The following is a 19437-nucleotide window of genomic DNA, read 5'->3' on the forward strand; positions in this document are numbered from 1 at the left end:
TAAGGTCCATTCATTCTTCCAGGACATGGGCAATTTCTGGCTTTCCAGGAAACAGACGTGCATTGTGGGTAATAGGCTTCTCAGCCCTTAGGGTGTGCTCAGATGGTCCTAATTTGGGAGTGGCATGCACTGTCTCAGTGTTTCCAGTTTCCAAAGTCCACATATCTAGGGTATTTCAGCTGCACTGGTTCCCACCAGATTACTGTGTCCCAGGATAGGGGTCTAGACTGTGAAGCTTACATTGTTAGCTTGCCAAGAGCACAGGGGGTGTCTTTTGTACTTATTTGCATATATTCTGCTTACATTATAACTGCTGTTTGTGATGTCAGGTTTGACCAATGCTGCTAATTCAGTTTGGCTTCATTAAATGGTTTTGTCCTATCTTTGCATCTCAAAAAATTGATACACATGCACATTTGCTGTAAAGAGGCTAAATTACTTTGAGCTTCATAGAGAATTGGTGAAGTGCATATATTAAGAAATAAAATATGGTAATCATGGCCACGTAATGGGCATGTGTCTGTTTTGCAGCATGTATACAAACAACAGGAGGGAAAACATAAGTGGTGACAGCTTCCTGCCACATCTTCACAAATGCAATGGACTACATTGAAGAGTCACACACTATCCATGTAGTAAATTTTATGTTGTGAGAAAGTTAACTTCAGACTTTCTATGTTTAAACAATACTTCTGTGTTCTAATCCTTAACCACCCTGGTGTCTTCTTGCTCAACAGGGGCTTCCATAACAACAACATCAAGGCTATTCCAGAGAAGGCGTTTGCTGGGAATCCATTGCTCCAGATTATGTAAGGAATAGGAATATGAAACCCAAGATCACTGCATAACTCCACCACGCTTGTCATCAGGGAGCTCATCATAATTCCCAGGGCTGTTGTCTGTCTATTTCCTGAGGGAAAAATTAAAGAAAGGAAACCAACACAAGTTGGAATGTTGTACTCCAAATTTCCTTTACCTGTTTCTAATGCCACGTAATTTACTGTATTCCATCAGGGGAATGAAAAAGAGGAATCAACAGGTTATAACTGGAGTGTTTTCTTCATCCATATCAGTGCAGGTCCCCTTTCAGCCACTGGAAGATAGGGAAATGTATGTGAGGTGCAAAGGAAACTCCTGAAGGAGCTGCCCAAATATGCTTTACAGGCAGTTTTCCACTTTTGTTCATGGTGCTGCTTTTTTTAGAATTACTCTGTGGCAGGCAAAGCTTGTCATTAGCTGGACAGACTATGTCAGAGCTTCGTTACTGTAGAAATTTGACTAGGCAAAGGGTATTCTTGGGTCAGCTGGGAAAACATTCTTCACTTTTCCCCATGGTCTTAGACCACAGTGACACAACTCGTACCTGCTTTCGCCCTATTCCCCCAGATGTGATAGACTTCTATATCCCACATGGTGCAGCTCTTTTAATTCTATCCCAGTCATCTTCCTCGGTAATATTCATACTAGCAACAGGGAAGAGACCAGGCCTTCCCTGCATATATTGGCATTAACTGTGTCTTCTCCTCTTCTACAGGACTTTGACCCGGGCTGGCATCCGTTTGCTTCCTGGAGGAATGTGCCAGCAGTTGCCCAGCCTACGAGTTCTGTGAGTTACAAACACGCTTCCCTTTCTTGCTAAGGCTCTTGGCAGGCATATTTCCTACCAACACAGGAAGCCATGGCTCCCTGTTGCTGACCAGTCTGGCACAGAAATGTACTGGGCAGCCATGGCACATTTTCCACCCTTCTGCTTTCTCCATTCCAGGGAGCTAGCATTAATGGGCTTTCTGGAAATCATATTGTGTCGCATCAGTTCCATCTGTAGTCATATGGAACATCGCTCTTAATCCCCAAATTTAATGAACACCAGTATCGGGACATATCGGGTTAAGAATATCGTGGTGATGCGTGGGTGGAAAAACAGGGCAGAGATTATCCAGGATTATGATCAAAGTTTGTCTTATGCACATATTGAAAGAAGTGCTGGATTGAAAAATCGCAGACGCTGGAGTGGCATCTACAGCTTTTGCGTAGTCCTCAGCTAACACACAGTACATTAAACTGTGGTGTTTTTCAGTTATACGTCCCCAGATGTTGTTGGATTACAGTTCCTATAATTCCCCAGTCATTTTAGCCAGTGATCAGGGATTGTAGGTGTTGTACTTGAGCAACATCCTTGGGACGCAAGGTTGAAGAACACTGGTTTCAAGTGATGTAACAGCATCATGCAGAAGTATGCTTTATACCCCTATGTCAACTTAGATAGCCACCAAGTAGTAGCCAGTGACTGATCTGTTTTTGGCTTTTTTTGGTGAGTTGGACACAGAAAGAAGCTAAATTGAACAGAGGAAGGGTTGAATAATCTAGGGATAATATCAGGAAACTGGGCATATAAATGAATGAAAGGACTGGTGCCAAGCATGGGGTGGGTGCAAAGAGGATATTACCTGTCTCTGGGGTTTCCTGCTTCCCCAGCTGCATAGCCTGGGGACACCCACTCCTTTCCTCAAAACCAAATACATTCCAGGAGGGCCTTCAAGAAGGAAGGCTTTGTTCTAACTTTCGTTGTTTTCCCCACAGTGAGCTCTCGCACAATCAAATTGAGGAGCTACCCAGTTTCCACCACTGCCAGAAGTTGGAAGAGATGTGAGTAACTCTTGCTTCGGGGCAAGCTGAGGTGGAATCCCCAAGCCTGCACAACAAGTTAAGCAGTCTGGAGGTGGATAAACAGTCTGGAGATGGGTGCTGTAGCACAGGGACCTAATCAGGATCTTCCTGGGGTTTAATAACATCTCTGGGTTTCTTGTGCCCTGTGTATAACTTTTTGCATAAATGCTTGAAGCAGCAGAGGAAGCTGCCTATTCAGAGCCAGGCTGTTGGACCATCTAGTTCAGTCTTGTCTGCTCTGGCTGGCAGTGGCTCTCCAGGGTTGCAGGCAGGAGCTCTTCCCAGCCTGACCTAGCATCGGTTGAACTTGAGACCTTCTGAAGGGAAGGCAGATGCTCCACCACTGAACATAAAATAGTTTTGAGGGATTTCAGGTTGAGAAGGTCAGGGCAAAACAGACCAGTGAGTAAGAGGGCACTGAGTCTCTGCTTTCCCAAGAGTTCCCTTCTCCCCACCTGCATGGTATTCCCATGGGTGGGAGCACCAGCTGGTGACACCGAACCCTGCAGGCTTCATAGTGTGAGCAGATGCTGAAGAGGCCTGGGATCTGTTGGTATAAAGAAACCTTGGTGCTTGTAACTGCCGCCCCCCACCCTGCCTCCCTCAAGCACACATTTTATTTGAAGGGGACACTGTCGCAGGCCTGAGGCAGTATGCAGGGAAAGGGGTGGGTGGGTGGCAAGGAGCTGTTTTGTTTCTTGATCCACTTTCCCCTTGAAATCTGAACCCCTTTTCAAGCCTGAATAGAAATAAACCGTCATGGCAGTCCTCCTTTCTTCTGCTGCCAGTGAGGATGGAGATCTCTGTGAAGCAAGTCTCCCTCTCTCATTTCAGCCTCTCTGTCTTTGCAGTGGCCTTCAGCACAACCGCATCCACAAAATTGAAGCAGACACCTTTGGGCAGCTCACAGCCTTGCGCTCCATGTGAGTACAGCTTGCTGGGAAGTATCAGAGGTTTTTATTTCAGTGGAGTAGTGCGAGGCAGCACGCTCTGGGCATGATTGCAGACGCAGCTGTACAAAGATCTATTCAAAACAAGCCTGCCATGCCAGCCCATAGACACACAACAGCCCATTCTTGTGATGACATCTACCTTGCCCCCACCAACCGAAAAAAAGGAGCAGCAGCACTGAGTGGGATATGTACTTCAATGTGTTGGGCCCATCTCCAAGCCTGCAGAAGTACCAGATGCAGATGAATTTAAAATATTGTTGCAGAAGTTGGGTGCCACCCCTACTCTCTGCCAAGCCAGAAGCAAGATTCCAGGGGATTTCAGGCACTCACCCAGGGTTTGTGCTCCTTTGGAAGCTTGAAGATGCAGCGAAGACTGTTGTGGCTTTAATAAATATAATTCGTTCATCTATTTACACCTTCAGTCTGCATGGAGGGAGTCCAGATCTTACAGCATGGTCATTTCAAGAGGGCTTGTCCCCCACAGCAGCGCAGCACTGGAGTCAAAGTTATCTTTCCCAGCCAGCCTTCAGCCAGGCTGCCCAAGATGGATCCCAGTCTCTTCTCTCCCCCTTTCTTCCCATCACACCTCACTCCAAACTCTCTCTTTTCCTGACACTTCAGTCATACACCTTATCACCATAGCAAGCTCTGTCTGCCCAGGCCCAGGAATTCCTCTCAGATCGACCATCAACACCTTTTGTCATGTTTATGCCTCTATCCCAGGTGAGGTCCTGGCTTGGAAAGGAAGCTTAGCTGGTGTTCTTCCACTGGCCTGCAATTTTCCCTTCAACCCTCCAACTAATCAAAACCCTACCATTTATTAATTTCTAGGGTTTAGTGGTGTCCCCTTCAAATCTACAACAATATGAACACACACTCTATATCTGTCGCATGCCTCACACAGAGAGAAGACTTGTGATGTATTGCATTCTTCAGAGTTACAAGCATACCAGGAGCAAGAGATTATTTGTGCACCAAAATGTTTCAACCCTTTGGACTGAAAAGGGGGGAAATTAAAAATAAGTAAAAACAATGGTCCATCACTCATCTTTCCTGTTCCTTACTCAAGTTCTCGAACAGAGTCCTCTGTCCCAAAGCTTAGTCCCTAGCCCAATCTTGCAAACCTCACAGCCTTTCACTTTCTGCTCAGGCTGTTCCTTACACAGCTCTCCCTGTTGAAGCTAGAGAACAACAGTCCCTCATACCCTCCATGGATCTTTCAGAAGCTATATGCAAGAGCCCTGTTGTGTGACCAGCCAGCTTGTATTCCTAAGGCCCATACTTTTGAGGTTCTGCTGAAATAACAACCCACACCATACTCATACTAAATTCACACATGATAATTCCTCCACCACCCTTTGGTGGGTGGGGAGGTCACAGTGCACAGAAAGGACAGGGTCAACCCTTCCTTCCCCAGGCACAACCTTTTCCTGAAAATGCCCTCCTGCGCTGCTATCATGCTTAAAAGAAGCTTTTCATTGGAGCCAATAGAAGGCTTTTTGATGCCTAATTGCAAAGGGAGTGGGGATGCTACAAGCTGTATGGGGAAGCCCCAGGTGCCAGATCCAACCGATGGGATGGTTGCTACCCGTCCCTAGAAAAATGTGGTTATCCTTTTTTTCCTGCTTGGACTTCCAGTGGGACGAGTTTTTTCATGTGTTCAAGCTTCTTCTCTTCCTCATCCTCAAACTGTGCTGGCAGAGGGTGGGTCCGGTGGGAGGAGGAGAGTGAAAGCCTGACCAGGTATTAGGCAAAGGGTAGGTTCACAAGGAGGAGAGCCAAGGGTGAGAGCAATAGTTATCACAGGGCACAGGCAGAGGGTGGGGTGGGGTGGGGCAGGGAGGAAGAGTTAGAAAGAGGGTTTTTGCACAGCCAGAGGGTGGGTCACAGAATAAACCACTGTAAACCCTGTGTCATTGTCATGGATGGCTTTGAACACATTTCTGCACCAGGTAAAGTAATTTTTAGCCCCACAATCCCCCCCAACCTGTCCTTTATTTTGCCCAACCCTAGCAGTTCCCCACCCCTGACTTACAGACTCTTCAGCATACTTTCTCCATCCCTGCATGTACTTTTGCCTTGCAGAGACCTGAGCTGGAATTCCATTCAGTCTATCCACACGGATGCCTTTGTGACCCTCCGCTCTCTCATCAAGCTGTAAGTTACAGTGGCAGGGATAAATTACTGTTGTTTAAGTTAAATTTATATGCCACCCTCCCTTCCAAAGCAGGCCAGGGCAGCAAGAGAGGTAGGCATTGTGTCAAAAATTAAATACCCCAAACTGAGGTGCTGCAGAAGAAGTTAATCTCCTTTTACACACAGCTAAATATGCTTTTCACCTGACCAAAACCTGATTGCTTATCCATTTTCCATGTCTAAATTAAAAGGGTAAAAGTGCTATCACTTTATAATATTTTTAACACCAGGCAAGTGAAAGTTCTTAGTTCTGCCAAGCAGTGAAAATTTTGGAATTGATGAGGAGCATCAACATCCCAAAGGCCTTTCTTGGCTCCACTGTCCCTTCTTGTTTAAAAAATAATATACCATTAAATGCCAAGGGTTGGTTCTATTACAGAACAGAGTTTAGCTGAAATAACCCATACAGCATGTTCTGTTACTGGACTAAAACCATGTACTTATTTTCAAGGGAAAATCAGGTGAAAAGAAAAGAAACGTATTGCTGGCAGATTCCCCTTAAACGTGGCAGGCTAACAGTACATGGTACAAAAGCCTAGTTCCCTAATTTCTAGGGATAATGGGGTGGGATTTACCTAACCAGCCCCAGCAGCGGAAGTCCTGCGCATGGACTGCTGCTGGAAAATGAGGCTTTCCCTTCCTCTCCTCCCCAAACACCTTCCCATGCCCCCTGAAAGAGGGGTAGTTCCATCTAGCAAACGAGAATGCCAGATGGAGCAATTGGGAGAGGATGATATTGAATTCCACCAATGGACTTTTGTCCAAAGCAAGTCTAAATAGCATGCATAGGGACAGCAGGCTGCTGGACTTCATTGTTTGAGAATCTAGGCATGGACCTCTAGATTCTAGGCATGTGGAAGCTAGGGGAAGTGTCAGTGTCCTTATAGAATACTTGAGACTAGGGGGTGGATTCAGGGGCACGTCCTGCTATTAACAAAAGAGCAACTGAGCATCTAGTGCTGCAGCAATAAAACTGCTAGCACATTTGCAAAGCTAAGCAGGGCCCTATATGATTTCAAATTGGATGGCGGGGGCTGTTTGTTGAGATTCCTGCATTGCAGGGGTTTGAACCAGATGACCGTCAGATCCTTTACAATGGTATAATTCTATGAACTGCTATGGAAGAACCACAAAGCAGGATTGCTAAAGTGATGGGCCAGGTGTACGTGTGCTTCATTGACACTGCATTTTCCCATGGTCTTATTTTGACATGTCTGTGCATAAGCAGAAGTACAGGAAGCGTTCCTGGGGAAAGTAGGTCCTTTTCTCGTGGGGCACGCCTCTGCTGACTCCTGGAACTCTGTTGTGCTGAGAACACAACCCACACTGGTCCCACAGTCATTGCAGTTGGGAAGTGTGGAGCCAGGGTAGACACAAACTGCTTGAGCCACTGGCCTGCAGGGATAAATGGGCCACAAAGGCATATCTGATCACTATGCTGATGTGATATAAATGTCTCACCGCACTATTATATTGCAACGTGTGGGACAAAAAGGAGTGCATGAAATCTGTCTGTGGGCCTGAGGCTATTCGTCTGGCATTTTGGAGAAAAGCCTCGCTTTTTTATTGTGTGGAAGAGATAAAAGTGATCGTGCCTTTTGCCAGCGAAGCTAACAGAGCAACTATACTGAGAAACAATCAGCTACACATAGTGAACTTTGTTGGCCTCTCTTTCCTTAGTGATAATTCAACCTATACTTGGAATCTTTCTGCCATTCAGCAGAATAGCTTCCCCTCATACATCCTCAGTGGGTGAATCACGTATTAAAGCTACTTGCTGGCTAGCCTGGGAAGAATGTATAATATAATAATGCTATTTACATATTTTATTACACTCTTGTACCATTCTTCTTCCCAGGTAGCTCAGGATACTATAAAAGACCATACCCTTTCCTATTATAGCATCACAGCCACTCTTTGAGGTCACCAGTTAACTTGATTAGCAAAGCAGTGGTTCTTTACCTTTGGTCTCCCTGGTTCTAGTCCTACACTGCACCATACCCTCCAACATTTCTCTGGTGAAAATACAAAATGCAACTACGGAGAGCAAAAGAGGCCCACACCTTCCAGGATCTCTGTTTGGACAGTTTCTCATTGGGAGACCTTATAGGAACCATGTGTATGCTTCCTTGGGTTCCATGATGGAAGTAAAGTGGGCTTATAAATGTTAGAAAATAAATAGATAAAATAAACAAGACTAGTGAGAAGGTTATAGGTTGAATATCACAGAGGAATGAGAAGCCACCAAGATTCACTATGTGTAGATGCTTATTTTCCTTGGCTTCATGTCACATACAAACAGGGGTTCGTTGTGAATGGCCAACAGTTGTTGCATAATTGCTAGCTGATAAATAAGGCAACTTGAAACCATGAGTCATGAAACTGGCTTGAAACCTTACAAGGAGCCTTGTCCATGTAGCACTAATCCATGATTCAGTTTGACATGTCATGCAGCCGCTGTGTATGGAGTGCTTTAAAACACTATATATTTTCTTACTGGTAACATCTATTTTTGATGGAAAGAGATCTACCGTATTTAAAGCAAATACATCTCCTAAAAGTTAGATTATTTACCAAGGATTATGTGATGAGCACAAGTTTTCTATAAATAGTTGCTGCCTTAAAGATGCATGTTTTGGTCAGTGGTTGCCATTTTTACCCTAGAGAAATGCAGCATTCTTGGCTCTTTCCTTTTGGGGCTCTGCTGCCACATTTTGCTGCAAGAAGAATACTTTCCCATGTAATGTGAGTTGGTGTTTGGCATCAGGGTGTAAATGCACGCTGTGTCTTTTCTCCAAGCAGCCAAATACCTGCCAATTCGTAACAACTTAACCTGAACAAAGGTGTGGGAAAAGCAGCCACCTATTGCGTTCTTTTCATTTATTTATGTAACACGATCTATTGATTTTTAACAATATCCCAACAACTCACCCAAAGGACTATCAGGATGGTTTAACAAAAATATATTTTAAAAGATGCGGCTCTCAAAAATTGGGTTATAAATCCTTTAAATAAACCAACCTTTTTTAAGTTTAAAAAAATCCTCATTGAAACAGTAATGATATACAGTGAATTCTAAATATCCTGAAGCTCATCTCTTGGGCCCAGCACACTTCTCACTAACCTATACCAGTGTCCCCCCCTCCCTCCACCCACTGCCTTTTTTTCCAATAGAGATTTGACTGACAATCAGCTGGTTACACTGCCATTGGCTGGATTGAGCGGACTGACTCATCTGAAACTTAAAGGCAACCCTGCACTGTCTGAATCCTTCACAAAAGAGAGCTTTCCCAAGATGAGGTGAGCTTTGTTTCCGATTTCTGGCTTCTGGCTCTGTATGATTGGACTTCGTTTATTTGCTTTGATCTGCCTTCCGCTGTCCGTGTTTACTAGACGTTTCCGTGAACGCTCTTCAGCCAGAGGTTTGAGCAAGCGTGACTTCCTGCTCACACTCTGAATCCATTGCTGCCTTGAGAAATCGATGAGCCACTGAACGTCTTGTCGCTGGCATCATCCAAGCTCACACACAAGCAGAGACCTTGGAAGCAGGGGGCTCACGCCTGGGGCTCAGCAGAGCGGAAAACCTTTGCAAAAGCCAACCTCAGTTAATGACATCCAGCCTTCCCACAGTAAATGCTGTTTGTGTGGCCGTGTCTTGTCTGCTGTGGATTAATGAGCTGCCTGGAGGGATTAGTAAGCAGCTAAGACAATACTCGGTAATGTTCAGAAAACAATGGCAGAAGTGCCAGCAACATGTGGTGTTCAGCACTGGTCCTGCTCAGAGTAGAACCACTTAAGCTAATGGACATGACTAACTTAATTTCAACACGTTCATTCTGAGGTGGACTTAGCTAAATACAACCGTTAGCATTTACAGTATGTGAATGGGGAGTCCGTGGCACTCTGTCCCCAGTTCAGTGCCTTTGCAGTACCATCGTACCTCGGAAGTCAAATGGAATCTGTTCCGGAAGTCCATTTGACTTCCAAAACGTACAGAAACCAAGGTGTGGCTTCTGATTGGCTGCAGAACCCATGTCAGACATTTGGGTTCCAAAGAACGTTCGCAAACTGAAACACTCACTTCCAGGTTTGCAGCCTTCAGGAGCCAAAACGTTCAACTCGCAAGGCGTTCGACTTCCGAGGCACAACTGTATATGGATCACAACATTCCTTGGATTCAAAACATTATCAGAGACTCTTGAGTGCTCAGTATTGTCCTCAGGCTCTACCAAGTTTATGGAAAGAAGGCACTGAGTATTAGTCATGAAATCAGCCATTAAGATGCAGACAGCTGATATAGTTGCAGCCTTTAAAAAATGGATAGACCTTTGTGTTTGCAGGAAGAGACAGGAACATGGGGCAGGAAGGAGGAAATACCAGAGGAGCACAAATATTGGGAGACCACCTAAATAAACACCTGGGACCGTGTATGTGCTTGTTCTATACCTGTGTAACTATATTGGCTTCTCCCATATAATACTCATAATTAAAGTGTGGTGAAAGGTCTCTTCCAGGAATCCCTAGCCCCACTCACAGAACTACAGTCCTCCCAAGCTCCTTCAGGTAACTAGTAGCTCTGTATTCTTCTCTCCAGGGTCCTGGAAGTGCCCTATGCCTACCAGTGCTGTGCGTATGGAGCCTGCAGCAATTTCTTCAAAATGTCTAGTCAATGGGATTCTGAGGATATGAGTCCTGAGGATGAGGACGGCCACAAGAGGACCTTGGGACTGCTTACAGGCCATACTGATAATCACTGTGAGTAAGACCGATTTCCGGGTCGCAGTCTAACTTCTGCTTGCAACCTGAGTTTGTTAAATCAGAAGTTAAGCTGGGGGGGGGGGGAGAGGAGTGCAGTCACTAAGAAGAAAAGCAGGTCTGTGCTCTCATTGTGTTGGAGCAAACCGTGCACTTTCCTGGTTACCCTAATATTTTGATCACTCTGAACTGGCAACTGCAGCTTCCTGAGTGCAAGGAACAGAAAGGAAGACTGGGATGTATTTCAGGGGGGATTCTGTGCAGTAGGGATCAAAGTGGGGCAGCTTAATCATTGTGGCTGTTGCATTGAGAGGGTCTGCTGCTCACTTGGCTGAATCTTTCCTAGCAGGGGCAATTCTCTGTGACTGCAAGTCACATGCAGAAAGCATTGGTGGAAATACACGGATTCCCAAACCACAGCTTGGATTGTTTGTTTGCTGCATGACATGATTGTATAAACACATGGCCCACACACACTGACAAGAATACATTTGACACAGTCTACCATGGGGAGAGGAGACTCGTCATCTCTTGATCCTTCTGAGACAGCCTCCTGGCCTATATTATAACAGCCTTGTTGCTTCAGTTCTGGAAAAGTCAAGGATACCCTTCTCACATTTTGTAAGGCTTGTATGGGGCAGGCCACCACCTGCGGTCTGCAGTTACCATCGCAGCCTGGTTGATGCTGTCTGTTTTTTAATAGAATTCATATTTAAGCTTAAGCTTACTGTTCATTAATAAGTAGTACCAGACCCTTTTTTTTCTTATTATTCATGCTCCTTTTTTACACTTCACTGGAGTTAGGGAGCTGATAAGCATTTATCTTTTTGTGGGAATCCTGGGTGTGCATTTCTTCCCTTTCAGAAAAAATAAATAAATTCCATGGAAGGTGGATTTTCTACAACTCACAAAGATACTCTCAGGGTTGTACCCTACCTCCTGCCACCTTCTCTTTCAAAGAGAAGAACTTGGAGAAAGTTGCTTCATTACTTACAAAATATATTTTGAATAGCTGGTTGGTTGGTCACCCACAATCTGATTCCTGGGGAGCAGGGATGGCAATGCTTGAGTGGACTGTTTTGCTCATGGCTCTTCCTGGAAAAGCTTTGCATCAGTCACAGTAGAGGAGGTACTCTACTGTGGAATCCACATAGTGGGTTCAAATTGCCACAAGGAATGGTCCCAGTGTACCTTTTATAATGTTATGCTCCTGGGCTTGGCCTTGCATCCAGCAGTGCAGAGAGTAGAGTTTTCCCTGCAAGTTCAGTGGAAGCTCTGTGTGGTTCTTTTGTACAACCAGCTGTTTGGATGGCAGGATGTTTGTGGGAAAGAATATGCACTTTTTTGAAGTTTGCCCAAATCATGTTCTTGACACCTCCAGTAAAATACACAGCAGAGACTCAGCTGTCTAGACTGCTGGGCAACAGGTCTTACTCTTACAGGTGCCAGGATATTCCAAGCCTAGCTGGGATGGAACTGGGATTTCTGCAATGAGGAGGCATCAGTGATGTGCTGTACACCTCACAGCCATTCAACCAAAGTTCCTTAGGGAAATATTCGTCATAAATTCCATTCTGTCCATGTGTGTGACTATTCAAGGCATGAAAAAAGCTTACAGAAGAGAGAAATACTTAATACTACATTTGTTGTAATATTTCCCCCCCACCAACAAAGGCTCTCTGTCTCTAACAGCTATTTGACAGGCAGAAATTATACAGGGGCAGCTTTCTCCATTGCTGTCCTTACATGCAGAGGATCTTACTTGTAGGGAAGAAAGAGATCTTTATTCTGGCAAGTAACAGTGTAGGCTCAGCAGCAGACACAGGGCTCAGGAGTCACAACTCAGGAGTTCAGGGGCAGGGCAAGAAGTTTAGAACAGGATGGAGCAACAAAGATGTCCCAACAAGTTTCCACAACCTACACGCCATGCTTTTCAAGGCAAGGCATGGCATGCTCAGTCATAAGACTAGGTTGCCTTGCAGGAATGTCAAGATGGCTGAGGTGGCACCTGGTTTGATGTTACTGTCAGGAGCTTGTCCTACTCTTGAGTAGGACCCTGGCAGAGACACATGCCCGACTGGCATGTTCCCTCCCTCCTGGTTGATTGTTCGGGAGCTTCAAAAGCTTTCTTCTGCCTGAACACCACAGCGACCGATGCCAACAGACATCGGCACACTTAGGGATCCACAGAGTCTTCGCAGCTTGCATAACAGACCTCAGCAACTCAGCATTTTGGCTAATCTACTTTTTTAAACATATAAACACACATGGAGCACTGCAACATGGCTCCCTCTCTCTCTACCATCGAACAGCAAAGAGAAAAAGAACAAAGGACAATAGTCCCACTTCACGGAACACAGTAACACAAACATCCTGTCTCCGTCACTTCCCACTCTGTGGAGTCAAAACATGCACTGTCATGTGATAGACAAAAATCCTATGACTGCAGTCATGGAGCAGGAATTCTAACAGTGACAAGACTGTCCCCTCCTGTTCTGCCTCCCCAGCCCTCAGCTGTTCAGAGCCCTTCCCAGCTCCACAGAGGCTCTCTGCTCCACAGGAAGATCAGGAAGAGAGCGGGTATCCCTACTCCCCTTTCTGAAGTAGCTCAAGTTGGGGTGAAGATATCCTCCTTCCTCTGAGGTTCCCACCATTCAGTCCCACCTTGTCATTTTTTCTTCCTCTTCCTCCTGCATTAGAGCCTGCCAGTCTGGGCCAGATCCTGACCATACTGTGAGACTCGTGGCAATTACTTTGTCTCATGATGAGGAAAACTGTCCCTATAGAATTCCTGCATCTGTGAAAAACACAGGGCTTCTCGGGGGGGGGGAGGGAGTGGCAAGCCTCTATTAAAGGACATTTCTTCAGCGCTCTCTCTCAGTGCCTAGTGCTGCCCATTCAAAACCCTATTTAAAACATTTACCTCTGGTAAACGTTTCCAGCAGTGGTGTACTAATAATATAGAGCTGCTCAATATCCATATCTGTGATGGGATGATTAGCTGCTTGTGCGTAAAATCGTGCTCCCTCAGAGTTTGTGCCACTCCACAAACCTCTGTGTGTGACCGAGCTCCTCAAACATGTCTGCCCTAGTCACTCGTAGATTCCGACAGTGGTTGTTTTCGGAATCGTTTCCAGCATAAGAGCTCCTTAACGGAAACCCGCCTTCTGGACTCACGGCGTGACAGTTTCCGGCGAGGCGTGGGTCTCCCTATGGGAGCCTCAGATACCTCCCCACTGTTCTCGCTGGAAGCGTCTCTGAGCCCTCCCTCCTGCTCGCATTCCCTCAGAGATCCACTCCTCCCCCTGCTGGTTCCTGCTTCAGCTGTTGAGTCTCTTCCTTCCTCCCTGAGCCCCTCCACCACCTGTTGCTCCGATGGCAGTTCCCTGACATCCACCTCCCCTCCAGGGCCCCCCTCACCCCCTCCCATTTCCTCTCCTCTGGGAGGTGTAGAGGTAAAACCCCGAAAAGAATCTTCTTCATCTTCAGACGTCTCGAACAATTCCCTCCATCGATCGCCGTCCTGGCTCGCTGAATCCTCCTCCTCCTCGGAATCTGTGAACCCCTCCAACTCCTCTTCTTCGTCGGTGGTGGCAAAGTATTCCCTCCGGAACCTCGCTACAGGCTGAGGTTTACGTGGGAACCTCTGATGAAAAGTTTCTATTAAAACTTCGTCATTGACCTCCTCTGCCCTAACCCAGGTGTTTTCCGACTCCGGTTCCCCTTCCCACATTACCAAATACTCTACTTGATCTCCCTTCCACCTGGAATCGAGGATCTCCGCTACATGGTAGCTTTGTTCCCTTTCCTCCATTGCTGGTCCCCGAGTGACCCTCCCTTCTCTGTCCCCTTTATACAGTGACAGCAATGACCTGTGGAAAACTGGGTGCAGCTTCATGTGGTTCGGTAACCGGAGTCTGAAAGCCACTGGATTGACCTGTTGTGTGATTTCAAATGGACCCAGTCTTTTGGGTCTTAACTTCTTACAACCCCCTTTGAAGGGTAACCCTTGGGTTGACAGCCACACTTGGTCCCCCACCCTAATGGTTTCACCTTCTCTCCTGTGTTTGTCTGCCTGCCTCTTATATTCCTCCTTGGCCCTGTCTAAGTTAAGTTGGAGCTGGCGATGGATAGCTTCCATTTCTTCTACGAACTGTTCGGCAGCTGGAACGCTCCATCTCTCCCCCTCCCCCCCTGGGAAAGCCCTGGGATGGCACCCGTAATTTGCCAAAAAGGGGCTCATCCCCGTGGACACGTTCTCCGCATTGTTGTAGGCAAATTCCGCCAATGCCAACTTCTCCACCCAATCATTCTCTCTGTCATTGACGTAACACCTCAAATATTGTTGGAGGATGCCATTGGCTCTTTCCGCCTGCCCATTGGTTTCAGGATGCCGGGCAGTCGAGAAATTTACCTCTACATGCAGTAAGCTCATGAGCTTCCTCCAGAACCTGGAAGTAAATTGTTTCCCCTGGTCTGAAACCACCCTCAAGGGGGCGCCATGCAACCTAAACACATTTTCTACAAACAATTTAGCGGTTTCTTCTGCCGTGACCGCATGCGAGCAGGCTATAAAGTGTGCCATTTTGGTTAACAGGTCTACCACAACCATGATGGCTGTTTTCCCTCTGGACCTTGGCAGATCAGTCATGAAATCTATGGCCACTGCTTCCCATGGTCTTTCTGGTGTGGGTAGCGGTTCTAATAACCCTGCCGGCGCCCGCCTTTCCCCTTTGGCTCGCTGGCATTGGTCACAACTCCTCACATACTCCCGCACGTCTTCCCTGACCTTAGGCCACCAAAATTCCCTGGTCACCAGCCACATGGTTCTGTGTTGCCCAAAATGCCCCGCTGTGGGGCTGTCGTGCAGCTGCTTGAGTACCTTCCCCCTCAACTCTCCTTCAGGTATATATAACGCTCCCTTGTAGTACAACGCCCCGTTTCTCTCCTCAAAACCTCCGGGTTTATCTCCCTCCCTCCTGAGTCCCCTGAGTTTGTCCTGTGCGTATTCATCGTTCTCCGTTCCCTCTACCAGTTCTCTTTGCCCCACCAATGCCGCCCCACACACCCAGCGGTCCTCTGGAATGACATGTCTCTCTTCGGGTGCTCCCTCCCCCTCCAAATATTCAGGTTTACGTGAGAGAGCGTCCGCCCTAACGTTCTCTGGGCCTGGCACATAACAAATCTCAAAGTTAAATCTGAAGAACTCCTGGGCCCATCTCAACTGCCGTTGGTTGAGCACTCGTGCCGTTCTCCAATACTCTAGGTTCTTGTGGTCAGTGCACACTTGCACCTTATGTTGTGCGCCAATTAGCAGGTGCCTCCATCTCCGAAAAGCCTCATGGATAGCAAGAAGTTCTCGATCGTACACCGTGTAGTTCCTCTCGGATTTGTTCAGTTTTCGCGAAAAAAACGCACACGGTCTCCACTCTGACTCCTCCCCCCCTGGCTGCAGGAGAAGCACCGCCCCAATGGCTCTGTCTGATGCGTCTGTTTCGACTCTCATCTTTTTTTGTAAATCCACATGCAGAAGTTGTTCTTCAGAGGCGAAGGCCTCTTTTAGCTCCTCAAAAGCTCGCTCCGCCTCCTCAGTCCAAACAAATTTCTTCTTACTGCTGAGACAGTCCGTTATGGGCGCCGTCAGGTGGGCAAAGTTTCGGATGAACTTACGGTAAAAGTTCCCAAACCCTAGGAACCTCTGCACATCCTTCTTTGTTTTGGGAGTTTTCCATTCCAGCACTGCCTGGACCTTGCCGGGATCCATAGCTAATCCCTTGTCTGACAGGCAGTACCCCAGGAACTCCACCTCCTTGGTATGAAACTGACACTTCTCCAGTTTCACCCACAGCCGGTTGTCTAGCAGCCTGCGCAACACTTCTCTGACGTCTCTCACATGCTGCTCCTCATTCTCAGAATACACCAACACGTCATCCAGGAAGGCCACACAATTCTTGTAAAGCAAAGGCCCTAATACGTGGTTCATCAGCGATTGAAAGCACGCTGAGCCTGCTTGTAATCCAAATGGCATAACGAGATATTCAAATGCCCCCAAAGGGGTGAACATGGTGGTTTTCCATTCATCCCCTTTCCTTATACGTATCAGATTGTATGCCCCCCTTAGGTCCAGCTTGGTAAAAATCTTTCCCTTCCGCACCCTGTTCAAAATGTCATCTATTCTAGGCATGGGAAAGGCCAATGGTTCTGACACTGCGTTTAAGGCCCTGAAATCACACACAAGTCTCGGCTTGTCCGTGTTTTTTTTTATCCACAAAAAACACGGGACTACCTCCCACTGCCCTTGACTCTCTGATGAAACCCCTCTTCAGGTTCTTGTCAATGAATTCTCGTAACTCCTGCATTTCTCTGTCTGACATGGCATACAACTTGCCTGCGGGGAGCTGCGCCCCAGGCAGTAAATTGATTTGACAATCAAAGGGTCTATGCGGGGGTAGTTGGTCAGCCTCCCTTTCGCTGAACACATCGCTGAGATCTGCGTATTGCCGTGGTACCTTCACCTTCTCCGTTACTTCCGTCCCTGCTAGGGTAGCTTGGGCTCCTGCTGAACCCTTTCCCTCCCTGCAGTGTTCTAAGCAATGTGCAGAACCAAAGGAAACCACTCTCTGATGCCAGCCCACCAGTGGATCATGTAACGCCAGCCAGCTCATCCCCAAAATAATGGGAGCCCCTCCCAAGGTGGCCACATTAAACGCTATCAGTTCCGTGTGCCTTGCCACCTTCATTGTCATTGGGACGGTCTGCAAGCTGACTTCCCCTCCCAACAGCTCCCTGCCATCGATCGTGGTCACCTGTAGGGGGTTGCTTAAAGGGATCGTCTGTATCTGGTGTTCAGCTGCAAACTCCTTGCTCATGAAATTGCAGGAGCTGCCTGAGTCCAACAGCGCCTTAATCTTCAGAGGGTATCCGTTTTGCAACTCTAGTGACACCTCTATCACTAGGGCAGGTTTGGGAGGTTCTGGCATGGGCACTTTCACTGCTCTTTGGCCTGGCTGCTGTGCCCCGACGGTGGCAGCCAGGCGTTGGCTTTTACTTGCTCCGATATCTCTTCCACTCCTCCCACAACAGCTCCCACCATTCCTTGCCATTCCTTCCTCTGGGGGCAGACTCTGGCAAAGTGACCTGGCTGTTGGCAGAGATAGCATTTCCGGGCGCCTTTTCCCTCCTTCCAACCCCCTTCGCTGGGCTTTGAAACTGCGCGCGCGCTGTTCCGATTTCCATCGGCTCTGCCGGCGGGAAAGCTGGCTCAGGAATGTCTGGAATGCGGAACTCCTTCCAACGTTCCCCTTTACCTTCCCGCCTCTCCAAGGCACTTGCCTCCTGGCGCGCTCCTATGGTCAGCGCAGATTTGGTCAGCTGATCCATAGACACCGCCCTGGGGCTCCGGGACAGTTCGTCTTTCACAGCCGAAGAAAGACCTTCTTCAAATAGCATCTGAATGGGTGCCGCCGATAAGTCCCACCCCAATCTGTGAACCAGCATGGTAAACTCAGTCCAGTACTCACGGACAGATCGGCTTCCCTGCTTGCAAGCCATTAGCTGTCTGCGCACCACTCCCTCCTCAATATCGCTGGAAAACATGATATCCATTGCACGAAAAAGCTTCATAGTGTCCTTTAGGACGTCATTGTGCGTTGCCATCAGGGGTCTAACCCAGTCCCTCGCCCCCCTCTCAAGATGCCCAATCACGAAAGCAACTCGCGATTCCTCATCAGGGAACTCATCAAACTGCACATTAAGGGCATATTGCATCTCTGTCCTAAAGGCATGGTAGTCCTTGGGGTCCCCCCCAAACTTCTGCACCAATCCTGGTACCTTTCTGGTGAACTGGGTGGCTCTCCCCTTCTTGTCTGCATCCTGAGCCCTTCTCTCCTCAAGCCTCGCCGTCTGCAGCGCAAGTTGGATTTCCAACGCTCGGTATCTTTCTTCCAAGCTTGGACCAGCTCCCACCCCTGCTCCTTCGGTTCCGGCTGGGTCGCTCATGATGCCTTCTCCTGCACAGGCAGCGTACAGAGACTGTCGGAATGCTGTGATGGGATGATTAGCTGCTTGTGCGTAAAATCGTGCTCCCTCAGAGTTTGTGCCACTCCACAAACCTCTGTGTGTGACCGAGCTCCTCAAACATGTCTGCCCTAGTCACTCGTAGATTCCGACAGTGGTTGTTTTCGGAATCGTTTCCAGCATAAGAGCTCCTTAACGGAAACCCGCCTTCTGGACTCACGGCGTGACAGTTTCCGGCGAGGCGTGGGTCTCCCTATGGGAGCCTCAGATACCTCCCCACTGTTCTCGCTGGAAGCGTCTCTGAGCCCTCCCTCCTGCTCGCATTCCCTCAGAGATCCACTCCTCCCCCTGCTGGTTCCTGCTTCAGCTGTTGAGTCTCTTCCTTCCTCCCTGAGCCCCTCCACCACCTGTTGCTCCGATGGCAGTTCCCTGACAATATCCAAAGGCCTGGAGAATTTAAAGAAAGAGATTGTGTTACACACAAAAAGAAATCTGCAAAACAGAGCTAAACACCTTAATAGCCAACAGAGCAACGGAGTGGGGAAACTTTTTCAGCCAGGCAAGCAAAAGACATTACCAGAGCGAAAGGACACTTTGCAGCCAGGCAAAAGTACCCAAGGACGGTACAAAGCAAAATCAGTGAGAGGCATGGCTGGGATGGGGATGTGGCCTTGGAGATATTTTTTGATGATAATGATGATAATTTAAATTTGTATTCTGCCCTTCATCCAAAGATCACAGGGTGGTTCACAACATAGAAATACAAAATGAGAACACAAAAATATAATAAAAACAAGAATAAAAACCAACCAATTATCCCCTCCCACAAACACATTTAAAAGGACATAGA

At 47.4% G+C, this 19437-nt stretch overlaps 1 protein-coding gene across 1 annotated transcript in view; it reads left to right on the forward strand.

Annotated features, from left to right (window-relative positions):
* LGR6 (leucine rich repeat containing G protein-coupled receptor 6) overlaps positions 1-19437 on the forward strand; it is a 153937-nt gene that overhangs the window by 128224 nt on the left and 6276 nt on the right. Inside the window, exons 8-14 of the mRNA XM_082227417.1 lie at positions 738-809; positions 1535-1606; positions 2581-2646; positions 3519-3590; positions 5706-5777; positions 8991-9116; positions 10411-10571. Of these exons, the coding sequence (XP_082083543.1) occupies positions 738-809; positions 1535-1606; positions 2581-2646; positions 3519-3590; positions 5706-5777; positions 8991-9116; positions 10411-10571 (641 nt within the window). The remainder of the gene's footprint in view (positions 1-737; positions 810-1534; positions 1607-2580; positions 2647-3518; positions 3591-5705; positions 5778-8990; positions 9117-10410; positions 10572-19437) is intronic.

The sequence above is a fragment of the Podarcis vaucheri genome (genome assembly GCF_965113315.1).
Source record: "Podarcis vaucheri genome assembly, chromosome: 6".
Classification (NCBI taxonomy): Eukaryota; Metazoa; Chordata; class Lepidosauria; order Squamata; family Lacertidae; genus Podarcis; species Podarcis vaucheri.